Here is a 23918-nt window from a genome sequence, read left to right as displayed (position 1 = left end):
GCTTTTCTTGATGGACCCCCTACAAGGTATTCACAAAGAAGTCTGGTTGGCAGAGCGGAGACTAAAGGAGAAAGCACCCATGTAGTACAAGCCTGCAGGACAGGAGCAGTCTCTGCTGCAGGGAAGGCAGGAAGCCTTGTCTGGAAATGTAGCCGCTGGGCCAAGGGCAGCATCCCTGTTAATCCCAGGGGATAGGTGAAGACTGATTATGGCTGGGAGGAGCAGAAAAGTCCTCATGGGCTCAGAGAGACGGAAATTATAATTTCTAAAAGTGTCACATAGAAATAACATAACAGGTAAAATATTACATTTATGGTAAAAATACAGCAACTAGGAATAGAAGAAAGCTATTTCTTCTGTGATAAAGATACAGAAAACCTATAGCATCATACTTAACTGGTGAAAGATGGACTGCTTTGCTGGTAAGTCAAAGTAAGGATGTTTACTCCCAAAACCCCACCCAACATCAAACTGAGTTCAATAAGAAAAAGTGATTTTAGACATATTGAAAAGGAAGAAAAAAAAAACTTTCTATTCAGACTCTTAATCTCATAAAACAAACTGAGGGTTGCGGGAAGTGGTGGAAGGATAGGGTGGCTGGGTTATGGACACTGGGGAGGGCATGTGCTATGGTGAGTGCCGTGAAGTGTGTAAACCTGGCGATTCACAGACCTGTACCCCTGGGGCTAATCATACATTGTATGTTAATTAAAAATAAAAAAAATACTGTTTCTATTCATTGATGAACGATTTTCCATATAGAAAACCTCCAAACTCTACAAAACAGATACAGAGACTCATAAATGAAGTTATGAAGCCACAAGATAATATTTTTTAAAAAATCTATTGAGCTCTATATTGTAAAAACCAGTGGTTGGAAATTTAATTTTCTAAAATAGTACCATTTATAATACACTAAACATGAAATACTTGAGTATAAATCTAACAATATATGTATAGGATTGTATGCGGAAATCTACAAAACAGATGAAAGATGCAAAGCCCTAAGTAAATGGAGAGATACACTGTGTTCATAGATGGGAGAACTCAATGTTGCCAAAATGGCATTGCTCTCTGAATTGATTTAAAGGCTAAACACAACTGAAATCAGAAACATTATAGGCTTTGTTGCACAAATAGACAAATGGATTGTAAAATTTATATGGAAATGCACAGGACCTAGAATACACAGAACAATTCTGAAAAAGAACAACAATATTGAAGCACTTGTATTTCCTGATTTTGATACTTACTCGGCAGCCGCAGTAATTAAGCCACTGTGGGCTCAGTCAAAGGACAGACATGGAGAGGGCAGGAATGAGATAGTTTTAAAGTTGACAATTTCAGCTTCATCTTTTCAGCTATCTGGTAGATCCTTTCAGTTTGTAGACTGGTATTTATTTCTTCTGATAGCTAGCCCACATTTTATATTTCTTCGTAAAGACTTCTTTAAGTTTACCCGTGTTGCTTTGCTTATCTTCTGTGTCATCCATTTCCTTCCTGACCCTTTTTACTTTGCTGTCTCGTTGAGTGTCTTGGCTGTTGACTTGTCTTTCTTTCATGCCACTTCCTAAGTTTACATTTGAGCCTCTTCTGCTTTGGGTGTTGCAGTGGGTCGAATGGTGCCAGCCCCCCAGCAAAAAATATATGTCCACTGAAAGACTGTCACTGTGATTTTGCGGGGAAAGGAGTTTTTGCAATTGTAATTATAGTGTAGATGTTGAGATGAAATCATCCCAGATTACCTGGGTGGGCCCTAATTCCAATGGCAAGTGTCGTTAGAAAAGAAGGGGAGCAAACATAGGAAAGAAGAGAATGTGAAGTTGGAGGCAGAGATGACAGTGATGCATGTACAAACCAAAAAGCCCAGAGATGGCTGGCAGCCACTAGAAGCAAGGAGAGAGCCTCCAGAGGAGCCTACCTTACTGACACCAAAATGGCAGACTTCCAGCCTCCAGAACTGTCAGAGAATCCATTTCTGTTTTTTCCAGTCCCCCAGCCTGTGTTGATTCTTTCAGGCAGCCCTAGGAAACTAACACACTTACCTTCTTTCTTTCTTTCTTTCTTTCTTTCTTTATTTATTTATTTGATAGCCAGAGAGAGATCACAAGTAGGCAGAGAGGCAGGCAGAGGGAGAGGGGGAAGCAGGCTCCCCGCTGAGCAGAGAGCCCGATGCGGGGCTCGGTCCCAGGACCCTGAAATCATGACCTGAGCTGAAGGCAGAGGCTTAAACCAGAGCCACCCAGGCGCCCCAACACACTTAACTTCTTAAAATGGACTCTTCTTAACTTCTTAAAAAGGGCATCTGGGTGGCCCAGCCATTAAGCATCCGACTCTTGATTTTGGCTCAGGTTTTGACTCAGAGTTGTGAGATCCAGTCCTGCATCCAGCCCCACATTGAGCTCTGCACTGGGCATGAAGCCTGCTGAAGATTCCCTCTCCCTTTGCCTCTCCCCACCCACTTGGTCTTTCTCAGGAAATAAATAGATAAATAAATTTACTCTTCGATCCTGAGATGATTTTTCTTTTGTTCTATTTATTTCTTGAGTTCAGGCAACTCTCTTAATTTCTTCCTGTTCTTTGTCCAAATCCATTTTTGCTTTTCATTTCTGATTATAGGCAGCTTTTTTATATTTTTTTATATTTTGCAATACTTTTTGAGGTTATTTGTTTATTTATTTATTTTTAAGATTTTATTTATTTATCAGAGAGGGAGAGAGCAAGCACAGGCAGACAGAATGGCAGGCAAAGGCAGAGGAAGAGGGAGAAGCAGGCTCCCCGCCAAGCAAGGAGCCCGATGTGGGACTCGATCCCAGGACATTGGGATCATGACCTGAGCCGAAGGCAGCTGCTCAACCAACTGAGCCACCCAGGCGTCCTGACTTTTTGAGGTTATTTAGTTCAGTCTAGAATGCTGTCATGCAGTTTTCTTCTACTTCATGGCCGTTTTATGTTGTTTAGATTTGTTTTCTATCTCCCTCAGAATGGTGGAGGATTTTATCCCTTGAGATGTGTTGATTTTCTTTACCTTTAAGTAAGTTTGCATAATTTTCTTCAGTTCTTTTTGTGGATTTGGGTTTGTGGATTCTGAGTTTAATGGTGCCCTCTTCTGTCAATATGTGGCAAAGTACACATTTTCTTAATGTTAGTTTTTGGTGGTTAGGGAGAGATTGTCTCTCTTCCATGTGAAATCCAAGCCTGTGATGTGCGCTGAAAAATATAAAGTTTTATCTTAACGCCCTCACTTTCCAATTCTGTGGTTGAAACGTATTGGCTTCTCAGGAAGAGCTCCCAAAAGCATACAGTGTTCTTACATTACCCTAAGTGTTCACCTCACATTTCCTTATATGGAACGCTTTCTTGGGGTTATCCCCACCTTCCCTCCCCGCTTCCCTCTCTCTTGAAACCACTGTTTTGGTATTTCCCACAAAAACAAGGAAATGTAAACCAAGAAGAAACAAGTTGGGGGGAGCAGAGAGGAACAGAATTCAAAGAGCAGAGAGGAGCACAGGGAGTTCCTAAGAGGAGAATGAAATGAAGTCCCAGGGCCATATTATCTAGTGTAGGATTAGAGATTGCCTGGAGAGATTAGCTCTGGAGAGAGAGTTCCCCACAGCCCCCTCAAAACATGAAGGTAGTATCTCATAAGTAAATATATCAAGAAAAGTTTTGTAATTCTGTCAGAATTGGGGGATAAACTAGGGTTATTGCAAAAAAAAAAAAAAAAAAAAACACTAAGCAAGCAGCAGCAACATAAATGTAGGGCGCCTGGGTTGCTCAGTTGGTTAAGCATCCGACTCTTGATCTCAGCTCCAGTCTTAATCTCAGAGTTGTGAGTTCAAGTTTTGCACTGGGTTCCATACTGGGCACGGAACCCAATTAAAACAAACAAAAAACATTAACTCTGGGATAGGAAGATTTTAAAAGAAAGAAAATGTAACCACGAAATATGGCTTACTTAATAACATTTGTATAGCAAAAAATGCAATTATTGAATATTGATTTAACCAAACATGGTACTAATATGATTATATCAGGAGTGGGATATAGAAGTGTGTATGGGTGAAGGGTGAGTTGTAAGATAGCTAAGATTTCATCTTCCATTGTAGAAAATAATTTCTAAAACTAAAAATAAAAACCAGGATCAAGCTTAGGAAGCACTAATGTCACATTCTCCTGCCTCTGTCCTCCATACTAAATATCTTCACTCACATACCCCCACACCTTCTTTACATCACACTGCGCTCTTAAGAGTCAAAACAGGTCCCATGTTCTTCTGAAAGGCACTCCTGTTTGCTTAAACAAATTTGGGCCCTGAACTCTCCTATTTATAATTTATTACTTTGCTGGTATCTCATATTTTATTAGAGAGCAGTGATTTGGAACTTGCAGCAAATGCTGAGCCCTCAGAGGAGGAAGGGGAATAATAAACATTTAATAGGTACAAATATCCAAGAGAGGAAGCAGCATCTTACTTACTATACTTACTTACTATACTCATTTGTCTACTTCCTATAGGGTGAGGGATGGGAAAGAAAATGGGCTGGCAAGGGCTGGGGACTTGCCTAAGACCGTTCCATATAAGGAAATGTGAGGGACTTGACTAAGACCAAACTGTTTGGCATTCCCCCTTTCCTAGAGGACACCTTCAAACAGACATGGAGAGAAGAGTAAGCAAGAGTAGATGTTCGAGATATTTGTGTTTTTCTCCAGCTTAACAAGGGTTCTGGAGGAAATTACTAAAGCATTTAATACAGCTACTGTGTTAATCCAATTCGTTCCTTCAGAGCCTTCTGTGTGCCAGTAACTACTGGCATCCCCACCGAATGCAATGATGATGCCCTTGTTAATATAATAATTGGAGTCACGGGTTTGCTTCCTCTCTGTAAATCTGCCCAAAGTCTGACCTCATCCAGCCACCCCATCTCACTCATGATCTCTCAATTTTCTGAACTCAGGATATTTCTTTCTGGATCACTTTGGAGTAGACAGAAGGAGGCCCTGCCCAGTTGCCCTGAGAGCCCTTCTATCACTGTGGGTCTCCATCCCCCAGCTTCTGCGTGTTTTGCCATTAACGGCCAGCACCTGTGACCTTCACAGGCTTTCTCTCCTAGGCAGTGGGGCTGCCCATCCTTACTAAGACCTGGAGGTGCCTGGGTGTCTTCCATCTACTTAGAACCCCTTCCCCTCCCCCCTCCCACACACTTTGCTCCTTTGTTAGGAAACAAACAGGTGAAACAAACTGAGGAGTCAGTTACTCCCAGGAGTATCTACAAGTCCGGTTGAAACTGGCAATTCACCAGAAAATGCAGCCTTGCTTAACCTCTTCTCCGCTCCTCTCCTGCTTCTGCCACTTCCTTCCTAGTTGCTGCCTTAATAAATCACTAGCATCAGAATCCTTGACTCAGGATCTGATTCTGGGAGAATCCAATTTAAGACAGTTCGTACCAGAAATGGTCCTAGGAAGCAGGCTCTAGGGATAAGATTCTGGAGCTGATCAGACATTGGCTGGAAGGCAACGACTCCATTGTGGTGATAGGCCCTGACACCCTGCAGCATTGCAGTTACTAAAACTTTCAGCTGGGGTCGGGACGCCTGGGTGGCTCAGTTGGTTAGGCAGCTGCCTTCGGCTCAGGTCATGATCCCAGCGTCCTGGGATCGAGTCCCACATCGGGCTCCTTGCTCCGCAAGGAGCCTGCTTCTCCCTCTGACTCTGCCTTCCACTCTGTCTGCCTGTGCTCGCTCTCACTCTCTCTCTCTAAAAAAAATAAAAAAACTTTCAGCTGGGGTTAACTCAGACGATACACAGTTGGGAGGGAATGTATTGGCTTATTCACTATCGTTAGCATTTGCGAGATAAAAGGTAAATCATAATTACCACAAAATTTGCTAGCTGGCATCCTTGATATATCAGAAAAGGCGGCATAGAATTTTATACCATTAAAACAAAGACAAAACCAAAACCAGCTCCTAGCATGGTACTGAGTCCTGATAGACACAGAGGGTCTGATCTTGGGAAATCAAGTAACTCTTGGACCAGAGCTGCCCATCTTGAGCTGAGAGCTGTCAGAATTACCAAGTCGTAATATTGGGCAGGCCCAGCAACAAGTCATTGTGTAACTGGAGTGGAGTGTTCTGGATGTTGCTGGAGCTGGTAAAGAGAACACAAATAATCTGTGAGGAAAGCCAGCTCAGTTTTCAATCATTACTTATCCCCAATGCACCAATATCTTCTCTGCTAACAGCTACAGTCTCATGGGGGAGTTCATGTTGGTTGATCAACCAACAAAACAGAAAAATAACCAGGTCTGACTCACGGATGGATTGAGTATGTTGGTATAAGCCCCGAGTCAGCCGTGGACCATATGTATCCTCACTCATGGTGGCCCAGAAAGACAGTGGTGAGGGGAAATTCGCCAACTGGACAGTTCGGACATTGCATCTGGTCATCTACCTTGCATGGAGGGAGAAGTGGCCTGCAGTGAGGATATGTACATGATTCATGGATAGCAATGAATGGCTCGGCTGATTGGTTAGGGACCTAGAAGGAGAAAGATAGGGAAATCAGGAATAAAGTAGCCTGGAGGGGAAGCATACAGATGAACCTATGAGAGTGGGCTCAAACTGCGAGCATCTTTGTACCACGTGTTTGGCCCACCAGTAAGCATCCCTGCAGAAGAGGCATATGACAAGCTGGATGGAGACTCTTCCAATGGATGTCAGTTCGCCTCCTTCTTGGCCATATCCATGTTTGTACAATAGGCCCATGAACAAAGCAGCCATGAAGGCAGAGATGAAGACACACTGTTTTGGGGCCTCTGGCTGCCTTTCACCCAGGTTGACCTAACCGCTGGCATTGCTGAATGTCTGACCTATCATAAACAGAAACAACACCAAGTCCAAATACAGTGTTATCCCTCAAGAACAATGAGTCACTTAGTGAAAAGTTGATTACGTTGGACCCTGTCCACTCTGAAAACGGAAGCATTTTTCCTGATTGGGTTTGATATATATTCCAGAACAGACTTGCCTTTCCTGCACACAGGCCTCAGTTCACTAGCCAAGGGCCCACAGAGTACCTGATTTACCAGCATGATGTACTGCATAACAGTGCTTTGAATGTGCGTCCATGGGTACAAAACTGTAGGACCCTTTGGTTCTACCACATACCGCATGATCCAGAGGCTGCCGGCCTTCTAGAGTGTGAGTCGGCCTCTTAAAGGCACACCTAAAGTGGCAGGGGATACCCTGTGACGACTGGAGTCTGCATAATCAATGGGGAAAACATAGGAGTCTGGCAGTCAGCTGGTAGAAGTAGGAAATGACCCCCAGGACCAACACTCCCACTTGAAGAATGTGTACTTCTTGTTCCAGCAAACTTCGGCTCCGTGGGCCTAAAGGTCCTGATTTCCAGGGAAGGTGTACTTCCACCAGGGGATATATTAAGAATCCCATTGAACTTAAAGCTATGGCTACCATCTGGTTATTGCCAGTAAACCAAAAGATACAGCAATGAGTTGCCATACTCTCAGGGGAATTGACTCCGAGGAGGCAGAATTATGCTTCATAATGAAGCTGCGGAAGAACATGTTTGGTGTTCAGGTGGCTCACTGAGATATTCCTTGGTACTCCCATGGCCAGGATGAAGTGTGAATGGGGAGCTACAGAGCTCCCATTCTAGGTCCAAGAGCTCAGAACCCCCAGGTTGAAGGTCTGGGCCGCCTCACCAGCCTAGCCACCCAGACTACAAGAAATGGTAGCCAAGGGCAAGAGGTGAATCAAGAACAGGTAATCGTGCAGAAAAATGACAGGTATTACCTACAGTTTCAGGACCAACAGCAGCAGTGAGGGATGTGGGTTTTCTCATTAACATGGCTCTCATAAGCTTTCCCCCAGAAACTTTGACCAAGGGTTCCTTTTCCTCCACATCCTTGCCAACCCTTGTTAGTTCTTGTCTTTTTGAAGACAGCTTTTCTAACTTTCTGTGAGGTGATATCTTTTGTGACTTAGATTTGCATTTCCCTGATGATTAGTGATGCTGAGCACTTCTTTATGGGCTTTTTGGCCATTTGTATGTCTTCTTTGGAAAAAAATCTATTTAGTTCTTTCTCCCTCTGACCCTGTTTTCATGGATTACTCATCTGCTATTGAGTTGTATGGGTTCTTGATATATTTTGGATTTTTAACTCCTTATCAGACACCGGATTTGCAAATATTTTCTCCATTCTGTAGGTTTCCTTTTCACTTTGTTGGTTGTTTCTTTGCTACACAGAAGCTTTTTGGGTCAGTGTAGTTCTACTTGTTTATTTTTAATTTGTTACTTGTGCTTTTAGTGCCATATCCAAAAAATCATTGCCAAGACCAATGTTAAAGAGTCCTATTCATGTGGATTTTTTTCCTATGAGTTTTGTGGTTTCAGTTCTTATGTTTAATTTGAATCTGTGGTCCATTTCAAGTTAACTTTTGTGAGTGGTGGGGCAGGAGTCCAATTTCATTCCTCTATCTATGGTTATCCAGTTTTCTCTGCTCCATTTGTAGGAAACTACCCTTTCCCCCATTGGATATCTTCTAGGCAGCATAATGTTGGTTCTTGCCTTTGCACCCATCCACCACTTGATTGTGATTGAAGAATTCAATCCATTTGCCTTTAGAGTGATTATTGATGGATAAGGACTTACTAATGGCATTGTATTCTTTCTAGCTGTTTTATAGTTCCCTTCTCCCTTTCCTCACTTCTTGCTGTGTTAATTTGTGAATTAATGATTTTTCCATAGTGGTACACTCTGATTTTCTGCCTTTTATCTTCTGTGATTCCACTGTAGGTTTTTGTTTTGCAGTTCCTCTGAGGAACCACGCTGGCAAATCCGTGTTTGTTTGTTTTCATGTTTTTTCTTTGCCGAACTTACTTTGGGTTTTTTTTTTGTTGTTGTTGTTTTTCATATCATTAAATTGTTTATCTGTGTTCTCTTTCAGCTCTCTGAGCATTTTTAGGACAATTACTTTGAATTCTTGGCCAGACAATTCTCGAAGCTCCATGCTTTGGGACCAGTTACTGGTGGCTTACTGTATGTCTTTAGTGGAGTTGTGCTTTCTTTATTCTTAATGATTCCTGCAGCCCCATGTAGGTGCCTGTGCAATAGAATAAGCACAGACTTTAGGGACGGCCTTTGGTCAGGGAAGACTTCCACTTGCAGATGGGGGCGTGCTGGAGTCTGCTGTGAGCCCTGGTCTAGTGGTGCAAGGCTCCGGCTGTGGAAGCGTGTGGCAATACCAGGTCCAGGAAAAGGCAAAATGTCCCTTCAGCTCAGGCCACCAGAGTCCCTGGCATTGACAGCTATGTGTCCTTGGTGAGGACTTGGTGGGGCGTGGGGTGGGGTGGGTGTTCATGATGGCTGCAGCAGCTGTTGTGATCTTCAGCAGTTCCCCACTCCGGGTCCAGCAGTTGGGGGCCAGGGCTGGTGGCGTGCACACACTCAGCTTAAGGTGCCTGTGTAACAGCAGGCGCCAGCTGCCGACATACAGATCTAGGGCCGGGGACAGCCACTGGCTCATTGGCGGCTCCCGAAGCCCTGGATGCTGACATGTTTCTGTTGTACAGTCTCCCGTACATGTGTGTATGTGTGCACTTCGGTGGAGGCTGGTAACAGGGGTCAGGCCAGGTTATGCAGATACGCAGATGAAGGCTAGCTACAGGTTAGTAGAGTTGTGCAGGCCAGTGACAGAACACGGGGCCTGATCTGGGCCCGCAAGCAGCCACGGGGTTCCTGGCCACCAGCATGCTCCCCCATGGCAGCACAGTCTCCCTGGGCATGGGCGTCGCGGTAAAGGCTGGTGCTGGCTGGCTGGTAAATGGCATGCAAGGGAACAGCTAGAGCATCTGCCCTGACTGCACACCTAGCAGTGGGGGGGCAGGTGGGGGGGTCAGCTGTGAAGATCTAGGCTGGTGCTCTGCCATGGGCAGGTACAGAGGCCTAGGCTGGCTGCCATTGTGGTTCCTGGGCTCTGGCAGGGGCAGGGAGGGGGTGGTGACGGAGCAGGAGGGACTCAGGCAGCTGGCATCTGTGAACACAAACACCCGTATGGCCAAAGTGGGTGAAATGTGCCGGGGTCTGGCAGTGGTACGGGCCATTGGCTCTTTCGTCTGCAGTGAAAGAAGCTGGGGCTATCTGTGGAGCAGGTCACTGCAAGCCACCCTTGCTCCTGCCATGTGGCTGCTGTCCGTAGCCCCCGCTTTCCTTTTTGTCCCTAGCCATTGCTGTACAGCTCAGTTTTGCTTTGTCCAGTGGGGTGAAACTGAAGCGGGTCTCATCTGTGGTGCCATGAAAGTCTAGAGAAGCTGGTTGTTCAGCGTGCTTTTCCTTTCCTGACTAGACGGCCGCTTTCTACCTGGGGAGTTCCCGCTTGGCACTGAGCACAGCAGCCGGTGAGGTGGGACAAGGCAGGCAGAACGAAGCTGCCCTCCTTCTCCTGCAGTTACGCTCGGATTGTCTCTGTTCCACTGTGTTGCTAACTTTTCTTCAGTGGACCCCAGAGCTGTTTTTTTTTGTTTGTTTGTTTGTTTTTCTTTTCCTTTTTTTTCTTTTTCATAGCTAGCTGTCTGTTGATCTTTATGTGGGGACAGGAGCTGGGGTCATCATTTTGGTGATGTCACTCTCCTTGTCATCATTTTCATTATAACTGTTACTTCATCACATGACACCAGGACTGGGCATTATGTATATAGATCAGGATTTATCAGTTGGATGAATGGGTGGATGGATGGATGGATGGATGGATGGATAGATGGACAGACAGGCGGATGGATGGGGAAAAATTGAAACAAATATTTTTTAGAAGTTCTGAAAGAAGAGGGTGCAAAGAGATAGCTGACAGGATTAGTGGGCACTAGATTTAAAGAGTTTGAAAGGACTTTAGGTCTGAACTAGAGGGTCTGTCCTAAGTGAAAATTACTGAGCTGGGCAAGCCTGGAAACGTCAATGCAAGAATAAACTTAGAAAGTGTTTCTACTCTCAAGTGGCCTGACAGCGCTGGTGTCCTTCCAGCTGTTAAGCATGGAATACTGCTCTGTGGCTTCTGATGGAATTTACCATGGTCTGATAGGAAATAACTCACATGAGTGAAACTGAAGGGAAAAAAGCTGAGATTAGTAACTGCTGGCCAAGTAGAGCAGACAGTGAGATCAGCATGGTCACCCCAGGCCAAACCACTAACTCCCTTCTCTTGGTAAGTAAGCACTGCCTGGAGCATTCGAATCAACTACGGTTGGATTATTTTATTATAAAAGTGGCTACTCAGGGTTTCTCTGTGTTTTTACTTTCATCTACAACTCTCAGTTGAATCCTACTTTATTACTCAGTTCCCAGGGCCACACACACTCCGTGTGCAGTATTTTCCAGGAACAGGAGGTTTCCTATTTGGAAAATAGGGATTCATGTAAAGACCTAGCAGACACTACCCTCTTGATCTCCTCCCACAGAGGTTCGTAGGGGCTCACAGCTTTGTCTCAACATGAGCTGCAGAATTGAAGACTTCCAGCCATTTTCATGTCTGCACCCGAGACTGAGCCTTCCCATTCAACCAGTCACGTCTCCGATAGATGATAGACCTTTGGCAAGTGGGTTTCAGAGTGTCCCAATAAAGAAATTTATGTCACTTTTCCCCACCCGTTTTCAGGATCCTTCAGTCTTTCTTTGGAAAGAGGGAAAAACAGACATCTGACATAGCACAGGGAGAGTCTTGGGGGATGCCAGGGCCTGAGGCTGCCATTCGGGCCCTATTGGTTCAGCTGCGCAGGCCCACCTGTAGGCTGCCCCAGAGCAGAGGCTGACACACACACACACACACAAACACACACACCCCTTCTCAGCACAGGACAGACTGGATCTCCTATCTGGAAAGAGTGAGTCACTTCTGTAGCTAAAGCCTTGAAAAATGCAGTTTCTCCAAGCAACCACACTCCTGCTCAGCCTCCACCATCCTGCTGCCCCAGCCCCCTTCACGGCTGACCAGGTATGCACCTGCACACCCTCCACGAAGACCTCTCTGTCAGAGGCCATTCTTGTTTCTCCAAACCTTGCTTCAAGCCCTGACCCTGACCTTTTCACTGAAGTTCCAGCTCCCTCAAATCTCAACCCGAACAGAACAGCGAGGCCTTGGTCTGAAGTGCACTTGTCTTCATGGCAGCCAGCACTTTCCTCTTCATGCTTTTCTGTCAACACCGGTGCCAGGCACTAGCCACTCTTGCTGCCTCTGCTTACCACCCTACTCCCTGCCACATACCACACTGAGTTTTCCATTTCCTGTAGGTATTGCAGGGAATCTGAATCTTTCTCATACTGACACCACAGTCCTCTCGTCCTAACTCCATAACAGAGCAATAGAACAGTCCATGTCCCTTTTCCCTCCTGTTGTGACCCCTTGAACCAGAGCCAGGCCTGATAAGCCTAGAAGGACAGACTGACTGCTCCCCTAGGCCTGGACCTTTGGGAGCAATCTGTATGACTATAAAACAATTCATGGTTTGCCTAGCAAGAGTCCACTTTCAAAATTATGTTTGGCTGGCAGATGTTGGGTCTTCGCTGCTTTAGGGAAAGGGGAACTTGAGTCAAAAGACAAGGACATAGAATGTAATCTTGGGCATTTGAGTTTTCCAGGTCCAGATCTGGGATAAGGGTACTTTAAGTAATTTTTAGGAGAAATTTTAATTATGTGTGCTTTTTGCCTTCTATACTAACTTTTGAACCTTACAACTAGATAGGAATATGATTCCACTGTGTGGTTTTTGAAAGAAACTTTATTATTTATTAGTAAATAATCTTTATTAGTAAAATTTTATACCAAAGCAATTTGTTTTTCATGAAAACAGAAAGACATTTTTAGGTATATAAGAACTTTTGTATCCTTGAAACAAGTTTTTGAAGATGTACTGCAACAGAATAAAGGGAGCAAACTAAGAGCATCAAGATTGGAGATATTACAGTATAAAATAATTGTTGCTGAGTAATTAATCAATTTAAAATAGAAATGTTCCTCAAAATACATTGTAACTCTGGTTCTTAGACTGAATGATGTCATCAAAAATTGTTCTCTGAACAATAATATTCTGAATCTAAAATCCTAATTTTTAAATTTTTATTTAAATTTGATTAATTATCATATAATGTATTATTTGTTTCTGAGGTAGAGGTCAATGATTCATCAGTCTTATATAAAACCCAGTGCTCTCTACATCACATGTCCTCCTTAATGCCCCATCCCTTTACCCCCTACCCTCTAGCAACCCCCAGTTTGTTTCCTATAGTTAAGTCTTTTATGGTTTATCTCCCTCTCTGATTTCATCTTATTTTATTCTTCTCTTCCTTCCCCATGATATTCTGTTTTGTTTCTTAAATTCTTTATGTGAGTGAAATCATATGATAATTGTCTTCCTCTGATTGACTTATTTCACTTAGCATAATACCTTCTAGTTCCATCCAGATCACTGCAAATGGAAGGACTTCATTTTCTGATGGCTGAGCAATATTCCATTATATGTGTGTGTGTGTATATATACATGCATATATATACATGCATATATCTGTTCATCTGTCAGTGGACGTCTCGGCTCTTTCTATAGTTTGGCTATTGTGGACATTGCTGCTATAAACATATAAACATTGGGGAGTAGGTACCCCTTTAGAACACTACAGTTGTATCTTTGGGGTAAATACCTAGTAGTGCAATTCCTGGGCTAAAATTCTTATATTAACAAAGATTAAAGATAGGGAGTAGAGAATAAAAGTTTGTCAAACTTAATTTGTTTATATAGAAATATAAGATCATTCTATTTGATTCTGACAAGGAGTAAAATATGGGTTAAAGTGCTTTTGTAAAACTTTGAGTAGAATGAAACATGGGACATATACTACACAGTATCCAATGTATATTATACAAAGCTCAAAAAGATAAAAAGAGAAAACCAAATAATAGGGGAAAAGAAAAGAAATAGTTGGAAGTATAAAAACAGAATGGAAGAAGGTGACAGTTAAAAATAATAATTATAGTACATTAGAATGAGTTTAAATTAAATTAAAATCTCCCTACTAAAAGGCTGACATTCTGGGGCACCTGGGTTGCTCAATTGACTTCAGCTCAGGTCATGATCCCACAGTCATCAGATCAAGCACTGTGTCAGGCTCTGTGGCCAGCATAATCTTCCTCAGATTCTCTCTCCCTCTCCTTCCAGCTCATGCTCTTTCTCTTTCTCTCTCTCAAATAAATCTTTAAAAAACAATTAAAAAAAAAAAAGGTAAGAAAAAAAAAAAGCCTTACTCTTCACTGTAAACTCATTGCCCCTCCCCCAACTGGCACCATGCTACACTGAATGGGTCCCCCTGGGCTTCTGACTTCTCCTGTGGGAAACCGGAGCTCAAGATGGACATCCAGCTCCCCCAGCATTATGGGATGTTTCCCAGAGGGCCCACTTGGATTTCACCTCTAGGGCATCACTGGGGGAATCTGCAGGGCTCAACTACCAGGTATCAGAGAGAGAGGAAGAAGGGGACAGAGCCTACCACAGCCAGTGCTCTGGTCTTGATGGGTCTCATTTGTGCTTGCAGCTGCACTCAAGCCGAGATCCCAGCCAGTGGCTCTGCCCATATATCTTCAGACTAAGTTGGTGGCCCTGTTTGGCCGGGGAGCTCAGTTGGCAGTTCTGCCTGATTTGAGTCCCTAGTCAAGGCCACGCTGACTGTAGAACCTATTCTGTTCTGCTGGTGTGGGGAAACAGATGTGCAGTCCCACTCAAGCGCTGAGCACAGCCTCCAGTTCCATCTATCCAGGAAGCCTTGCCTAGGAACTAGGACGACTATGGAGCTCATCCTCCAACCCTGATTGGGCAGGGAGCCAAGGCAGCCACCCTGTCCAGCTGTTAAGCATAGCCCCTGACCCTGCATATCCAGGGAGCCTGAACAGTGACCCTGAGCAAGCTCAGAGCCCCGCCTGTGGTCCTGCCAAGGCGAGCAGCCCAGCCTACAGCCCCGCCCAGCCTACAGCCCCGCCCAGCCTACAGCCTCGCCCAGCAGCGGACACCCGCTTCTGGCCCTGCCTGATTGCTGAACACAGCCCTGCAGCCTTCCACAAGCAGGAAGCCCAGATGGTGACTTGACTTGATCACAGAGTGATAGCGGGCAGCCTAGCCTCATGAAATAAAACCCGGAGAGCAACTCTGCCTGATCGCAGAGCACATTATCTATCCCCACCCAGCTGCAGGATGTAGCTGGATGCCCCTCCCAACCACGGAATCCGCCCAGCAACCTTGCTTTCACTTGGTTGCTAAGTCCTTGTTGGCTGTTGACAAGAGGCCTCCATTCACAGGACTTTTCCAACCGCTGGACTGTCCTCCTGACATGGTGGCTGGCTTGTCCTAGAGCAAGTGATCCAAAGGAGGGCAAGGTGGGAGCTACCATGTCTTTGTGACCTACCACAGAAGTAATACGCTGTCATTTCCTCAGTACCCTATTGGTAACACAGATCGGCACTATTCCGTGTGGGAAGGGATTTCATAAGGACGCGAATACCAGGAGGCAAGGGCAGTTGGGGGTCATTTTGAAGCCTGGCTATGACCGTCTGCCTTATTGATCCTCCCCCTGCCACATGCAAAATATATTCACCGCTTCCAGATCCTTCTTGCTCCCGCCGCCCCACACGTTCATCCCTTTACCGGATCAGTGGAGCGCAGCCAGCAGACTGCCAGATGACAGGGCCTAGTTTCCAGCCCTGACTGATCACAAAGCACAGTCTGAGGCCCTGTCCAGAGTCTTCCTGAACACAGAGTAAAGCCAGCAGAAGCGTCCTCTCAGGGAAACGGCCAAAGTGATCGCAGAGCCCAGCCAGTGGCACCGCCCCTGACATCAGAGCCCTGTAAGAGAACCGCCTCGGAGGGAAACCAGTCAGCCCCCAGTTAAGCACTCAGATGGCTGCAGCCCTCACACAGGCAGTGTGCGCAGAAAGATTTCCTGTCATTTTAAGCTGCTAACCTTCGAGCCATTTGTTAGATAGCAATATAACTAATAACACACTCTTCATTTTTTAGGTTTTTACTAATTTCTTTGGAGAAACAGAAAGGAATAACAACAATAAACCAGAGAAAGTCATGACATTTTTAGCAATCTTACAGTGCTGCCTTTGGTTATTCCCTGGGCTATCTTTTCTGACTTTCTTAGACTGCTCCAGAAGTTCCTCTAAGATGATTCTGAGAGTCTTCCAGTGACAATTTCCTGAGAGAAGACTACCTATCCCACCTACCACCCACCTCAGAATGTAGTCAGAGATGATGTATGCTTGCATGTGCAGTTACTTGGGGGGAAACAATGTGAAGAAACCACATGTCCAAGTCTAAGGAAAATTGTATAAATTACAACACATTTTTTTGATAGACTATCATGTACCTATTACAAAGCATAATTACAAAGAGACCTTCACTGTTCTGGAGACACTTTTATGATGGATTTTTAAGTTTAGAAAAAGCAGGACATGATCTTATGTGTCTGTGTAATATTTTGTGTGTGTATGTATATGTTTTTATGGTATTTTAAAATAGAATGGGGAACTGCTAGCAGGGATTATTTTGGGGTGATAGGATGCAGATGACTTTTTCCCTTGTATGCTTTGGACAGTGAATATGTACTACTATTAGAATCAGAAAAAAACTTTAAAGAAAAAAGGGCAGTCCTGCCCGTCCCTCAAGACTATCACCCAGTAAGACTACCCAAATCTCTGTCAAAATCAATCTTTTTTTCTATAACTTCATGATTGTTCCTTTTCTTGTACAATCCCATCTCTTCTTCTTTGCCGTTTGCGTGGTATCTTTCTCCTACGCTGTTATAAACAACATAAGCGTACCACCTAGGTTTAGTGCTCCAGAAAATGGCCTCACTGGGGATAACACAGGCGGGGCAGGCCTGTTCCCCCAGGCTCTGTGGCTCTTTGTCACTGTATCCCAGTAGCACTCACTGGAGATGCTCCCTGTGGACTCAATGGACGGAAGAGAAGCTCCCCTCCCATTAGAAACTTGTTGTCTGGTCAATCCTGAAAAGGACTGGCTAGTGGCCCAAGTGCATCTGATGGTGGGATTCTGTGGGCACTGGTAAGGCCTTTTCCTCTTTCCTGCAACTGATGTCATGATCCCAGCCCACAGAGATGAATGTTCAGGGCTGGAACAGTGCAAGGTGACCCTGGGGCAATAACACAGCCCCTGTCACATCACCACACATCCTGGAAGGCTGCTCTGGAGGTCACAAGGGAAGAGGAAACCAAGGCCACACTAGAGACTGGGAGCTAGGAATAGATGGGGTGGCAGTTGGGATACTAAGTGCACTCCTCTCCCCACCCACTCCTGCCTATAAGACTGATACTGGTGTGGGTGTGGGTGTGGGTGTGGGCTCAGCATGCCATCGGGGTGCCAAGTCTTCTATAAGAAGAAAGGGCCTAAGAGTTGGGCTTTGGTCAGTGAGAAGAGCTACTGGTGAGGGAGATGTGGGGGTGACAGATGAATCTCTCACTTGATGGCCTTTCCCTCTATGGCCTGGCTCTCACAAGTGGCTAGTGAGGTAAGGAGGAGCCAGGACCCCATTCTTTCTCCTTCGTGCCCAACATAAACGAAAAAGGAGCAGAATACCTAGAGTCAGAAGCAGGGGAATGGCAGCACGAGGAGGCTGCAGAAGTTTCCCCCCAGCCGCAGAGAGAGGGGCGCAGCCCACCTAACTCACCAGCTGAGAGGACCTCACAGAGAGTTAGGGCCACTGTAAATGTGGCCAGTGCAAATCTCAGTTCCCATACTGACTGGAATCCATTTTTCTGTCACTTCTATTCCAAGTGCCCTTTCCACTGGGATCCAGAAGAAAACCCAGTCTTTGTTGGCAGGGCCTTGCAGCTGAGTTCCAGGGGGCTGACCGCACTCAAGCACTGTCAGAAGGAAATACGGGCATTCCTGCCGGTTGTGCTTTGCGTTACTGCACTTTGTGGATATGCATTTTTTTAAGAATTGAAGGTTTGTGGCAACCCCGTGTCAAGTCTACTTGGATCTTTTCCAACAGCATTTGCTCGTTTCCTGTCTCTGTGTCACATTTTAGTAATTCTTGCCATATTTCAAAGATTTTCATGGTTATATTTGAATTGCTGCAGTTTCGTGAATTGAATTTGAATTGCTGCAGTTTCCTAACCTGAATGGATGAGGAGTTGCTTTTCGTGGAGGAGCAAGGAAAATGGTTGCTTGAGATGGAATCTACTCCTAGTGAAGATGCAGTGAAAATTGTTGAAACGGCAACAAAGCCTTTAGAATATTATGTCAACTTAGTTGATAAAACAGTGGCAGAGTTTGGAAGGATTGACTCCAAATTGGAAAGAAGTTCTACTGTGGGCAAAATGTATCAAACAAGGCTGCATGCTACAGAGAAGTTGTTGGTGAAAGGAAGTCAATCAATGTGACAAACTTCATCATGGTCTTTTTTTCCCTTCTTGCTTTTTTGAGAGAGTGTGCAAGTGGGGGCAGGGAAATCTGAAGCAGACTCTGTGCTGCGCATGAGTGCAGAGCCCAATGCGGGGCTCGATCCCAGGACCCTGAGACGGGAGCCGAAATCAAGAGTCAGACACTTAACCAACTGAGCCACCCAGATGCCCCACATCTGTTGTCTTATATTAAGAAATCGCTGAAGCCACCCCAGCCTTCAGCAACCACCACCCTGATCAGTCAGCAGCCAGAAACATCCAGGCAAGACCCTTCACTTATGACTCACTGAGTTTGGAAGGATTGACTCCAAATTGGAAATGATGGGTAGCATTTTTAGCAATAAAATATTTTTTGACTAAGGTATGTACATAGTTTTGTAGACACAATGGTAGCGCACACTGAAATAGACTACAGTGTAGCATAGTGTGGTTTCGGGGGACATGTTTAAGCCATAATGGGAGGTACGCAGTTGACAGAGAAGAGGAATTCTCCCGTCTCTCCTGTTCCTGCTTTTTGGGATTTTTTATCAACACACTTTGGCTGTTCCCTTAGGACATCATTCCCTTAAGAGTTTTAGGCTTTTGGAAACTAAGGTAAAGACCTTCCATCCATTCTGCTTTCTGCCCTACAGCACTCCTTCCCTGAGGTATTGGACAAACAACTTAGTCATATGAATTTAAGCAAGACCAAAAGTAAGAACCCTCGATCGGTGGCTATCTCAGAGATGCTATCTGCCACATAAGTGACCATTCTTCTTCCTGAAGTATGGAAGAGAAGCTAGTAGGGGAAAATCCGTGGCTTTGGGATTCCTGTTGTGCCTCCTTGGAGATAAAAGTTGAGAAGTAGCAGTCATTCCCTTAGCAAGTAAGGAGAGAGGGAGAAGCTTTTTAAAAACACATTTATTTTAAAATTTTACATCATCTTTGGGTAATTCAGAATTTGATTAGGCATGTTTCAGACACTTCTGAGATCAAGGTCTCCAAACCAAGGTGAATAGCTTATGTGATTGAAGGATTGGGGGACCTCATGATATAGGATGAAGAGATGGCTACTGACAAAGACACAATCCCCTCAGGATGGGGACTTTCCCGCGGCACTCAGTCACCATTTTTAAATTATCTGTCACAAATATGAAACCTCTCACCAGACCAACAATAATAACCTCTGATTTGCATTTTACTAGTTTCCATATAAAGAGAACACAGAATTAAAAGTTCTATAGACCCCAAATCACACTGACATTAATCTGATCCCTTATATTAATAATAAGAATGAAAAGCTAGCATCTACCCAGTGTAGTCTCACACCAGTGCCTCTCTCTCGCTGGTGGAACACTCCTTCCTCACACTGTGTATGATTTAAAGATTGCAATGTATGCATCAAATCAGGACCTAAAGCAAGCTGGGAATTCATGGGCTCAGAAAGCTGGAAAAGACGCGTCCACACAGCAGGAGGCAGCCCAAGTGCTCGGCCCATTCCTAAGCAGAAAGGCCAGAGCTGCAAGGAGGGGGAAGGTGGGGTGAGGAGGAGAAGGGGGAGGAGGGACACTTCTATACCTACACCCTCCATTGTGTGCATGGTTTCCTGGGTGCCAGGCAGGGTCGTTGTTGTCTCCCAGTAGGATAGTTAATTCCCTGATGACAGGACCCCCTCCCTGACCTACCTCAAAGCAAGGTCAGGCCCAAGTGTGAGTTTGGAGCAGTAAAGGGAGGAATGGAGGGAAGGAGGGAGGGAGGAAGCCACCAGGTACTGAGCACCTGCTATGTGCCAAGTACAGTACTGGGACAGATGTTTCATGTAACACAACAGCCTTGTGAGGTACGCTCACCACCCCTATTTTACAAATGTGGAAACAGAGTCTCAGGAAAATTTGCTCATGGCGGCATGGTTAGTACATAGGGGAGGATCAGTTGGAAAACCCAGAGCTTCTCCCTCAAGGGCTCCTGCTACTGCCCCTAGAAGCCAAGGGTCTGGCAGTACGTGAGCACTCCAGCTCCCAGACGACTGGTCCAGGGCTCAAGCTTAAGAGGCGCTGAACCCTGGTTTTACAGCATTATTTTGAGACCCTGAGCAAGTCCTTTACGTTCTCCTCCCCAGGGGCCAGACCAGTCCAGTGTGGTTCTCCACTGGAGAAGGAGGTTGCAGTAAAACTACCCAGGAAGCATGTTTGCACCCCACAGTGGGAGGGCCTCTGTCTGGAGACTGTGATATCGCCCCCTTGCTGGAGGGGTGGAGGGCATGGCTGTCTGATAAACCTTGTGAGAATCCGTTACGGTCTCTAAGGTGCTCATTTCTGAGAGCAAGTTTAAATTCTAGGGAACCACATCCCCACTCCCTGAGAGACATTCTGTGAAAGGCCCATGAAGGCGAAAGAAATCATCAGATCAGGATACTTTTAAAGTACAAAATGCTTAAAAGTAATTTGAGAGAGGAAAAAAGTCTACTTTAAAGGGGAAAACAAGATGGCAGCCAGGGGTGGGGGGTGGGGCGAGCATTAACAGGGAAGCAATGGACACGGTGTGTGACCCCAACTTCAGTGAAGGGTCAGGCCAGGCCGAGTACGGACAAATTGGGTTTTTGGCATCTGGCTTGCCAGGTGTCTCCGATGGGGCTGCCCTGCGAGAGGGGAAGCAGCTTCCTCAGAAAATAACTTGAGCCTCAAAGGTCAGGCAGACCTTAGAGAATAAATATGGGCAACAAAGGCAAAAAGGAAAACACAACTCAAATGACTCAAAACATCTGCTGACATGTTCCTCCAGTCCCCTGAAATCTCCACAGCCAAGCTCAGTGAAGGCCCCTATGACCCACAGACCCAGCGAATACGTGCCCCCTTGAGCATGTAAGCTCATAACTGGGCAAATCGGCATCGCTGCCACCACCCCCACCCCTTCCCCGTGCACTGAGCACACTGAACCCTCCGTTTCCTTCCCACTGAACTGTGAGCAAACGGAGGATGGAGACCGTGTCCTTCCGTGCCTCTCTTCTCCATACGGAGAGGATGTGGGTTTATCACGACCCTTTGTGCATGAGCACCCAGGCTAAGGACCCACCAAGCCAGCTAGAGTGATAGGAATGCCTCATCTTCCAAGGGCACGGACCTCAAGAGCAGCTTTGTTCTGGAGGAATTGAGCATGTTTCCTATGCCTCAGACCACTTCCTGGCTCCCCAGAGCTACCCTGTACCCACACACAATCATAATTTGGGAGAATTTCTTTAACACGTGAAATCAGTGTCTAGGAGCAGATGTTGAGCAACAGAGAGCGCTGGTTTGTGAAGATAACGTCATTCAGGGGGGGAAAACAGCTCAGCTTTGGCAGCCCTGGAGGGAAAGGCAGCGTGGAGAGAATGCTAGGTGTGCGGCAGGAGGCTTTGGGCTCACACACCTCTGCAGCTTCCGGGCAGGCTGGACCTAGCTGCCTGCTGTTGGAACTCCTGCAGCCTGTGGCTCTTGGTGACAGAAGGCCCATCATGCAGCCTGTGATTGTTCGGGAACGTGACCTGCCCGGATGTGGTGGAGAAGGGTGAGGGGACCTGACTCAGGAGTCCAGGCTCAGCAGCGAATTTTCCGGAAGCCAGGCAGTGTAGCTTTTCCCAGCAGGTAAATGTCCTCGTCTGTGCCCTGGTTGAGGTGTTTCACCAGATTCTTCTCAAAGAGGAGTGGGTGGTAGGCGCCCATCGTGCAGGCACTGTCAAAGAACTTCTGGTAGTAGTAGCACACATCGGTCTTGCGCTTGGATGGGAGGAACTCGTAAATATCCACCTGGTCACACAATGTCATCATGATGATGATTCCTGAAGAGGAGAGCAGAGGTAAGTTCGACCCAACAATACAACTCCACACCCTGGAGCTCTGCCCCATGAGTCCAGCAATTCAGGAACCCAAATCTGGGGAGAGGTCTATTTGGAGTTTCTATGTATTACTGTGATTCCCAGTCTGAGCTCGGCCAGTAAGCCGGTCCAGCAGGCTGTTCCTCGGGATGCAGGGCTGCTGAGCCCTATGCCCCTCTGAACCCCCGGCAGGTCAGGGGCTGGTGCATGGCAGCTTCTCCCTAAACACCAGGGGACGGACGTGTTCCATCCATCAGTCACTGAGCTAATCAGTGTGAATAAGCTAGATGAAGAGAGAGGACTAGATGACTGGGGAGACAGTACCATCCATGTACATAGAACTTTCTAGCACTTTTATATCCTGTAGGAGACTCACAGATGGCGCTGACTGGGAGAGGTGATTCTTACAGTGCTTAGGAGAAACAGTGTGGGCAGGGAGGCTGTCTTTCCCCAGCTGTGAGGATGGTGGTTGGAACAGGAGCCTGCCTGGTCCGTGTTGATGGGCTCTGCTCATTCTGGCGGGAGATGGGAGTGCAGGGGGTGAGGCCAGGTTGGTGCTCTCAGGGAGGAGGCACAGAACACTCTGCTGGAGACATGACCCCAACAAGAGGCAGGAGACTCTTGCAACACACACACCTGTCCCCACCTGGCTCAAGCACTTCTGTAGGCCCTCTCTGGGGCTCAGTTTCTCCATCTGCCTCTTACCACACAGGCTGTTGGTAGGATACAATAAGATCATGGCTCTCACACCCCTTTCAACCACCATAAATATAGGGGAAGTTTATGATGAAATAGTCCTCACTAAGAGCAAAACTGTAAACTGCTAGCAGCAACTTTGTTCTAGAGGAATCAGATAGGGGAAGAGTCCTCTCTGGCTGCCCCTGGTCCAATGGGGCGAAAAGACACTTCTGCAACTAAACTGTGAAGGCATGACAGAAGTGGCTTCTGGAAATTTCAGGAGGGAACACTTGCTATGGGGAAGTCTCATGTAAGCCTCCTGGTGACACTGGGTGGGGCCCAGCAGGGGCCACGGCCATTGGGGATGGGCAAGAAGAGGGGACAGTGGGGTAATGGGAAAGTGTTCCCTGGGATGCTTTTCCCACTATTCCTGCTCCAAAGGGCTCCTGGAAGAGCCCCAAATGCACACATACCAAAGCTGAAGAGAATTGTACAAAGACACTCTACTGAGATGGTCCCCATCCCTTTCTCTAAGGAGTGCTTCTGACAGTAAACACACAGTTGTTCACGAACTCAGAGGCCATTACCACAGGGCTAGCCTGTGCCACATTCAGAAGAAGGCATCAAACTGAGAGACTCTTAACAAAAAGGAACCCTGAGAGACTCTTAACAAAAAGGAACCCCGGTTGCAGGAGGGGAGGTGTGTGGGGGATGGGCTAGATGGGGGATGGGCATTAAGGAGGACACTGGTGATGAGCACTGGGTGTTGTATGTAAGTGTTGAATCACTAAACTCTACTTCTGATACCAATATTAAATCATATATTAATGAACTAGAATTGCAATAAAAATTTAAACAAGAATGTAAAATTTAAAAAGGAGGAAGAATGTTTTAAACTCCGTCACCACCCTGAGGGAGTTTGCAT

The 23918-nt window shown here is 45.9% G+C and overlaps 1 protein-coding gene and 1 long non-coding RNA gene across 3 annotated transcripts in view; one reads left to right on the top strand and one right to left on the bottom strand.

Annotated features, from left to right (window-relative positions):
- Positions 1-17935, top strand: part of LOC101673637 — a 39491-nt gene extending 21556 nt beyond the window's left edge. The window contains exon 5 of the long non-coding RNA XR_006609182.1: positions 17855-17935. This is a non-coding gene — a long non-coding RNA (uncharacterized LOC101673637). The remainder of the gene's footprint in view (positions 1-17854) is intronic.
- A 1433-nt stretch (positions 17936-19368) lies between these two features.
- The window catches only part of ST6GAL1 (ST6 beta-galactoside alpha-2,6-sialyltransferase 1), a 119503-nt gene continuing 114953 nt past the window's right edge, over positions 19369-23918 (bottom strand). For both annotated transcript variants that reach the window (XM_045088720.1, XM_045088721.1), the window contains one exon: positions 19369-22279. In XM_045088720.1, the coding sequence (XP_044944655.1) occupies positions 22038-22279 (242 nt within the window). In that variant the 3' untranslated portion in view covers positions 19369-22037. The remainder of the gene's footprint in view (positions 22280-23918) is intronic.

This window comes from Mustela putorius, unplaced genomic scaffold (genome assembly GCF_011764305.1).
Source record: "Mustela putorius furo isolate JIRA1106 unplaced genomic scaffold, ASM1176430v1.1 tig00003834_pilon_pilon_pilon, whole genome shotgun sequence".
Lineage (NCBI taxonomy): Eukaryota > Metazoa > Chordata > Mammalia > Carnivora > Mustelidae > Mustela > Mustela putorius.
Note: the sequence above shows the minus strand (reverse complement) of the source record. Positions and strands in the feature narration are given on the sequence as shown.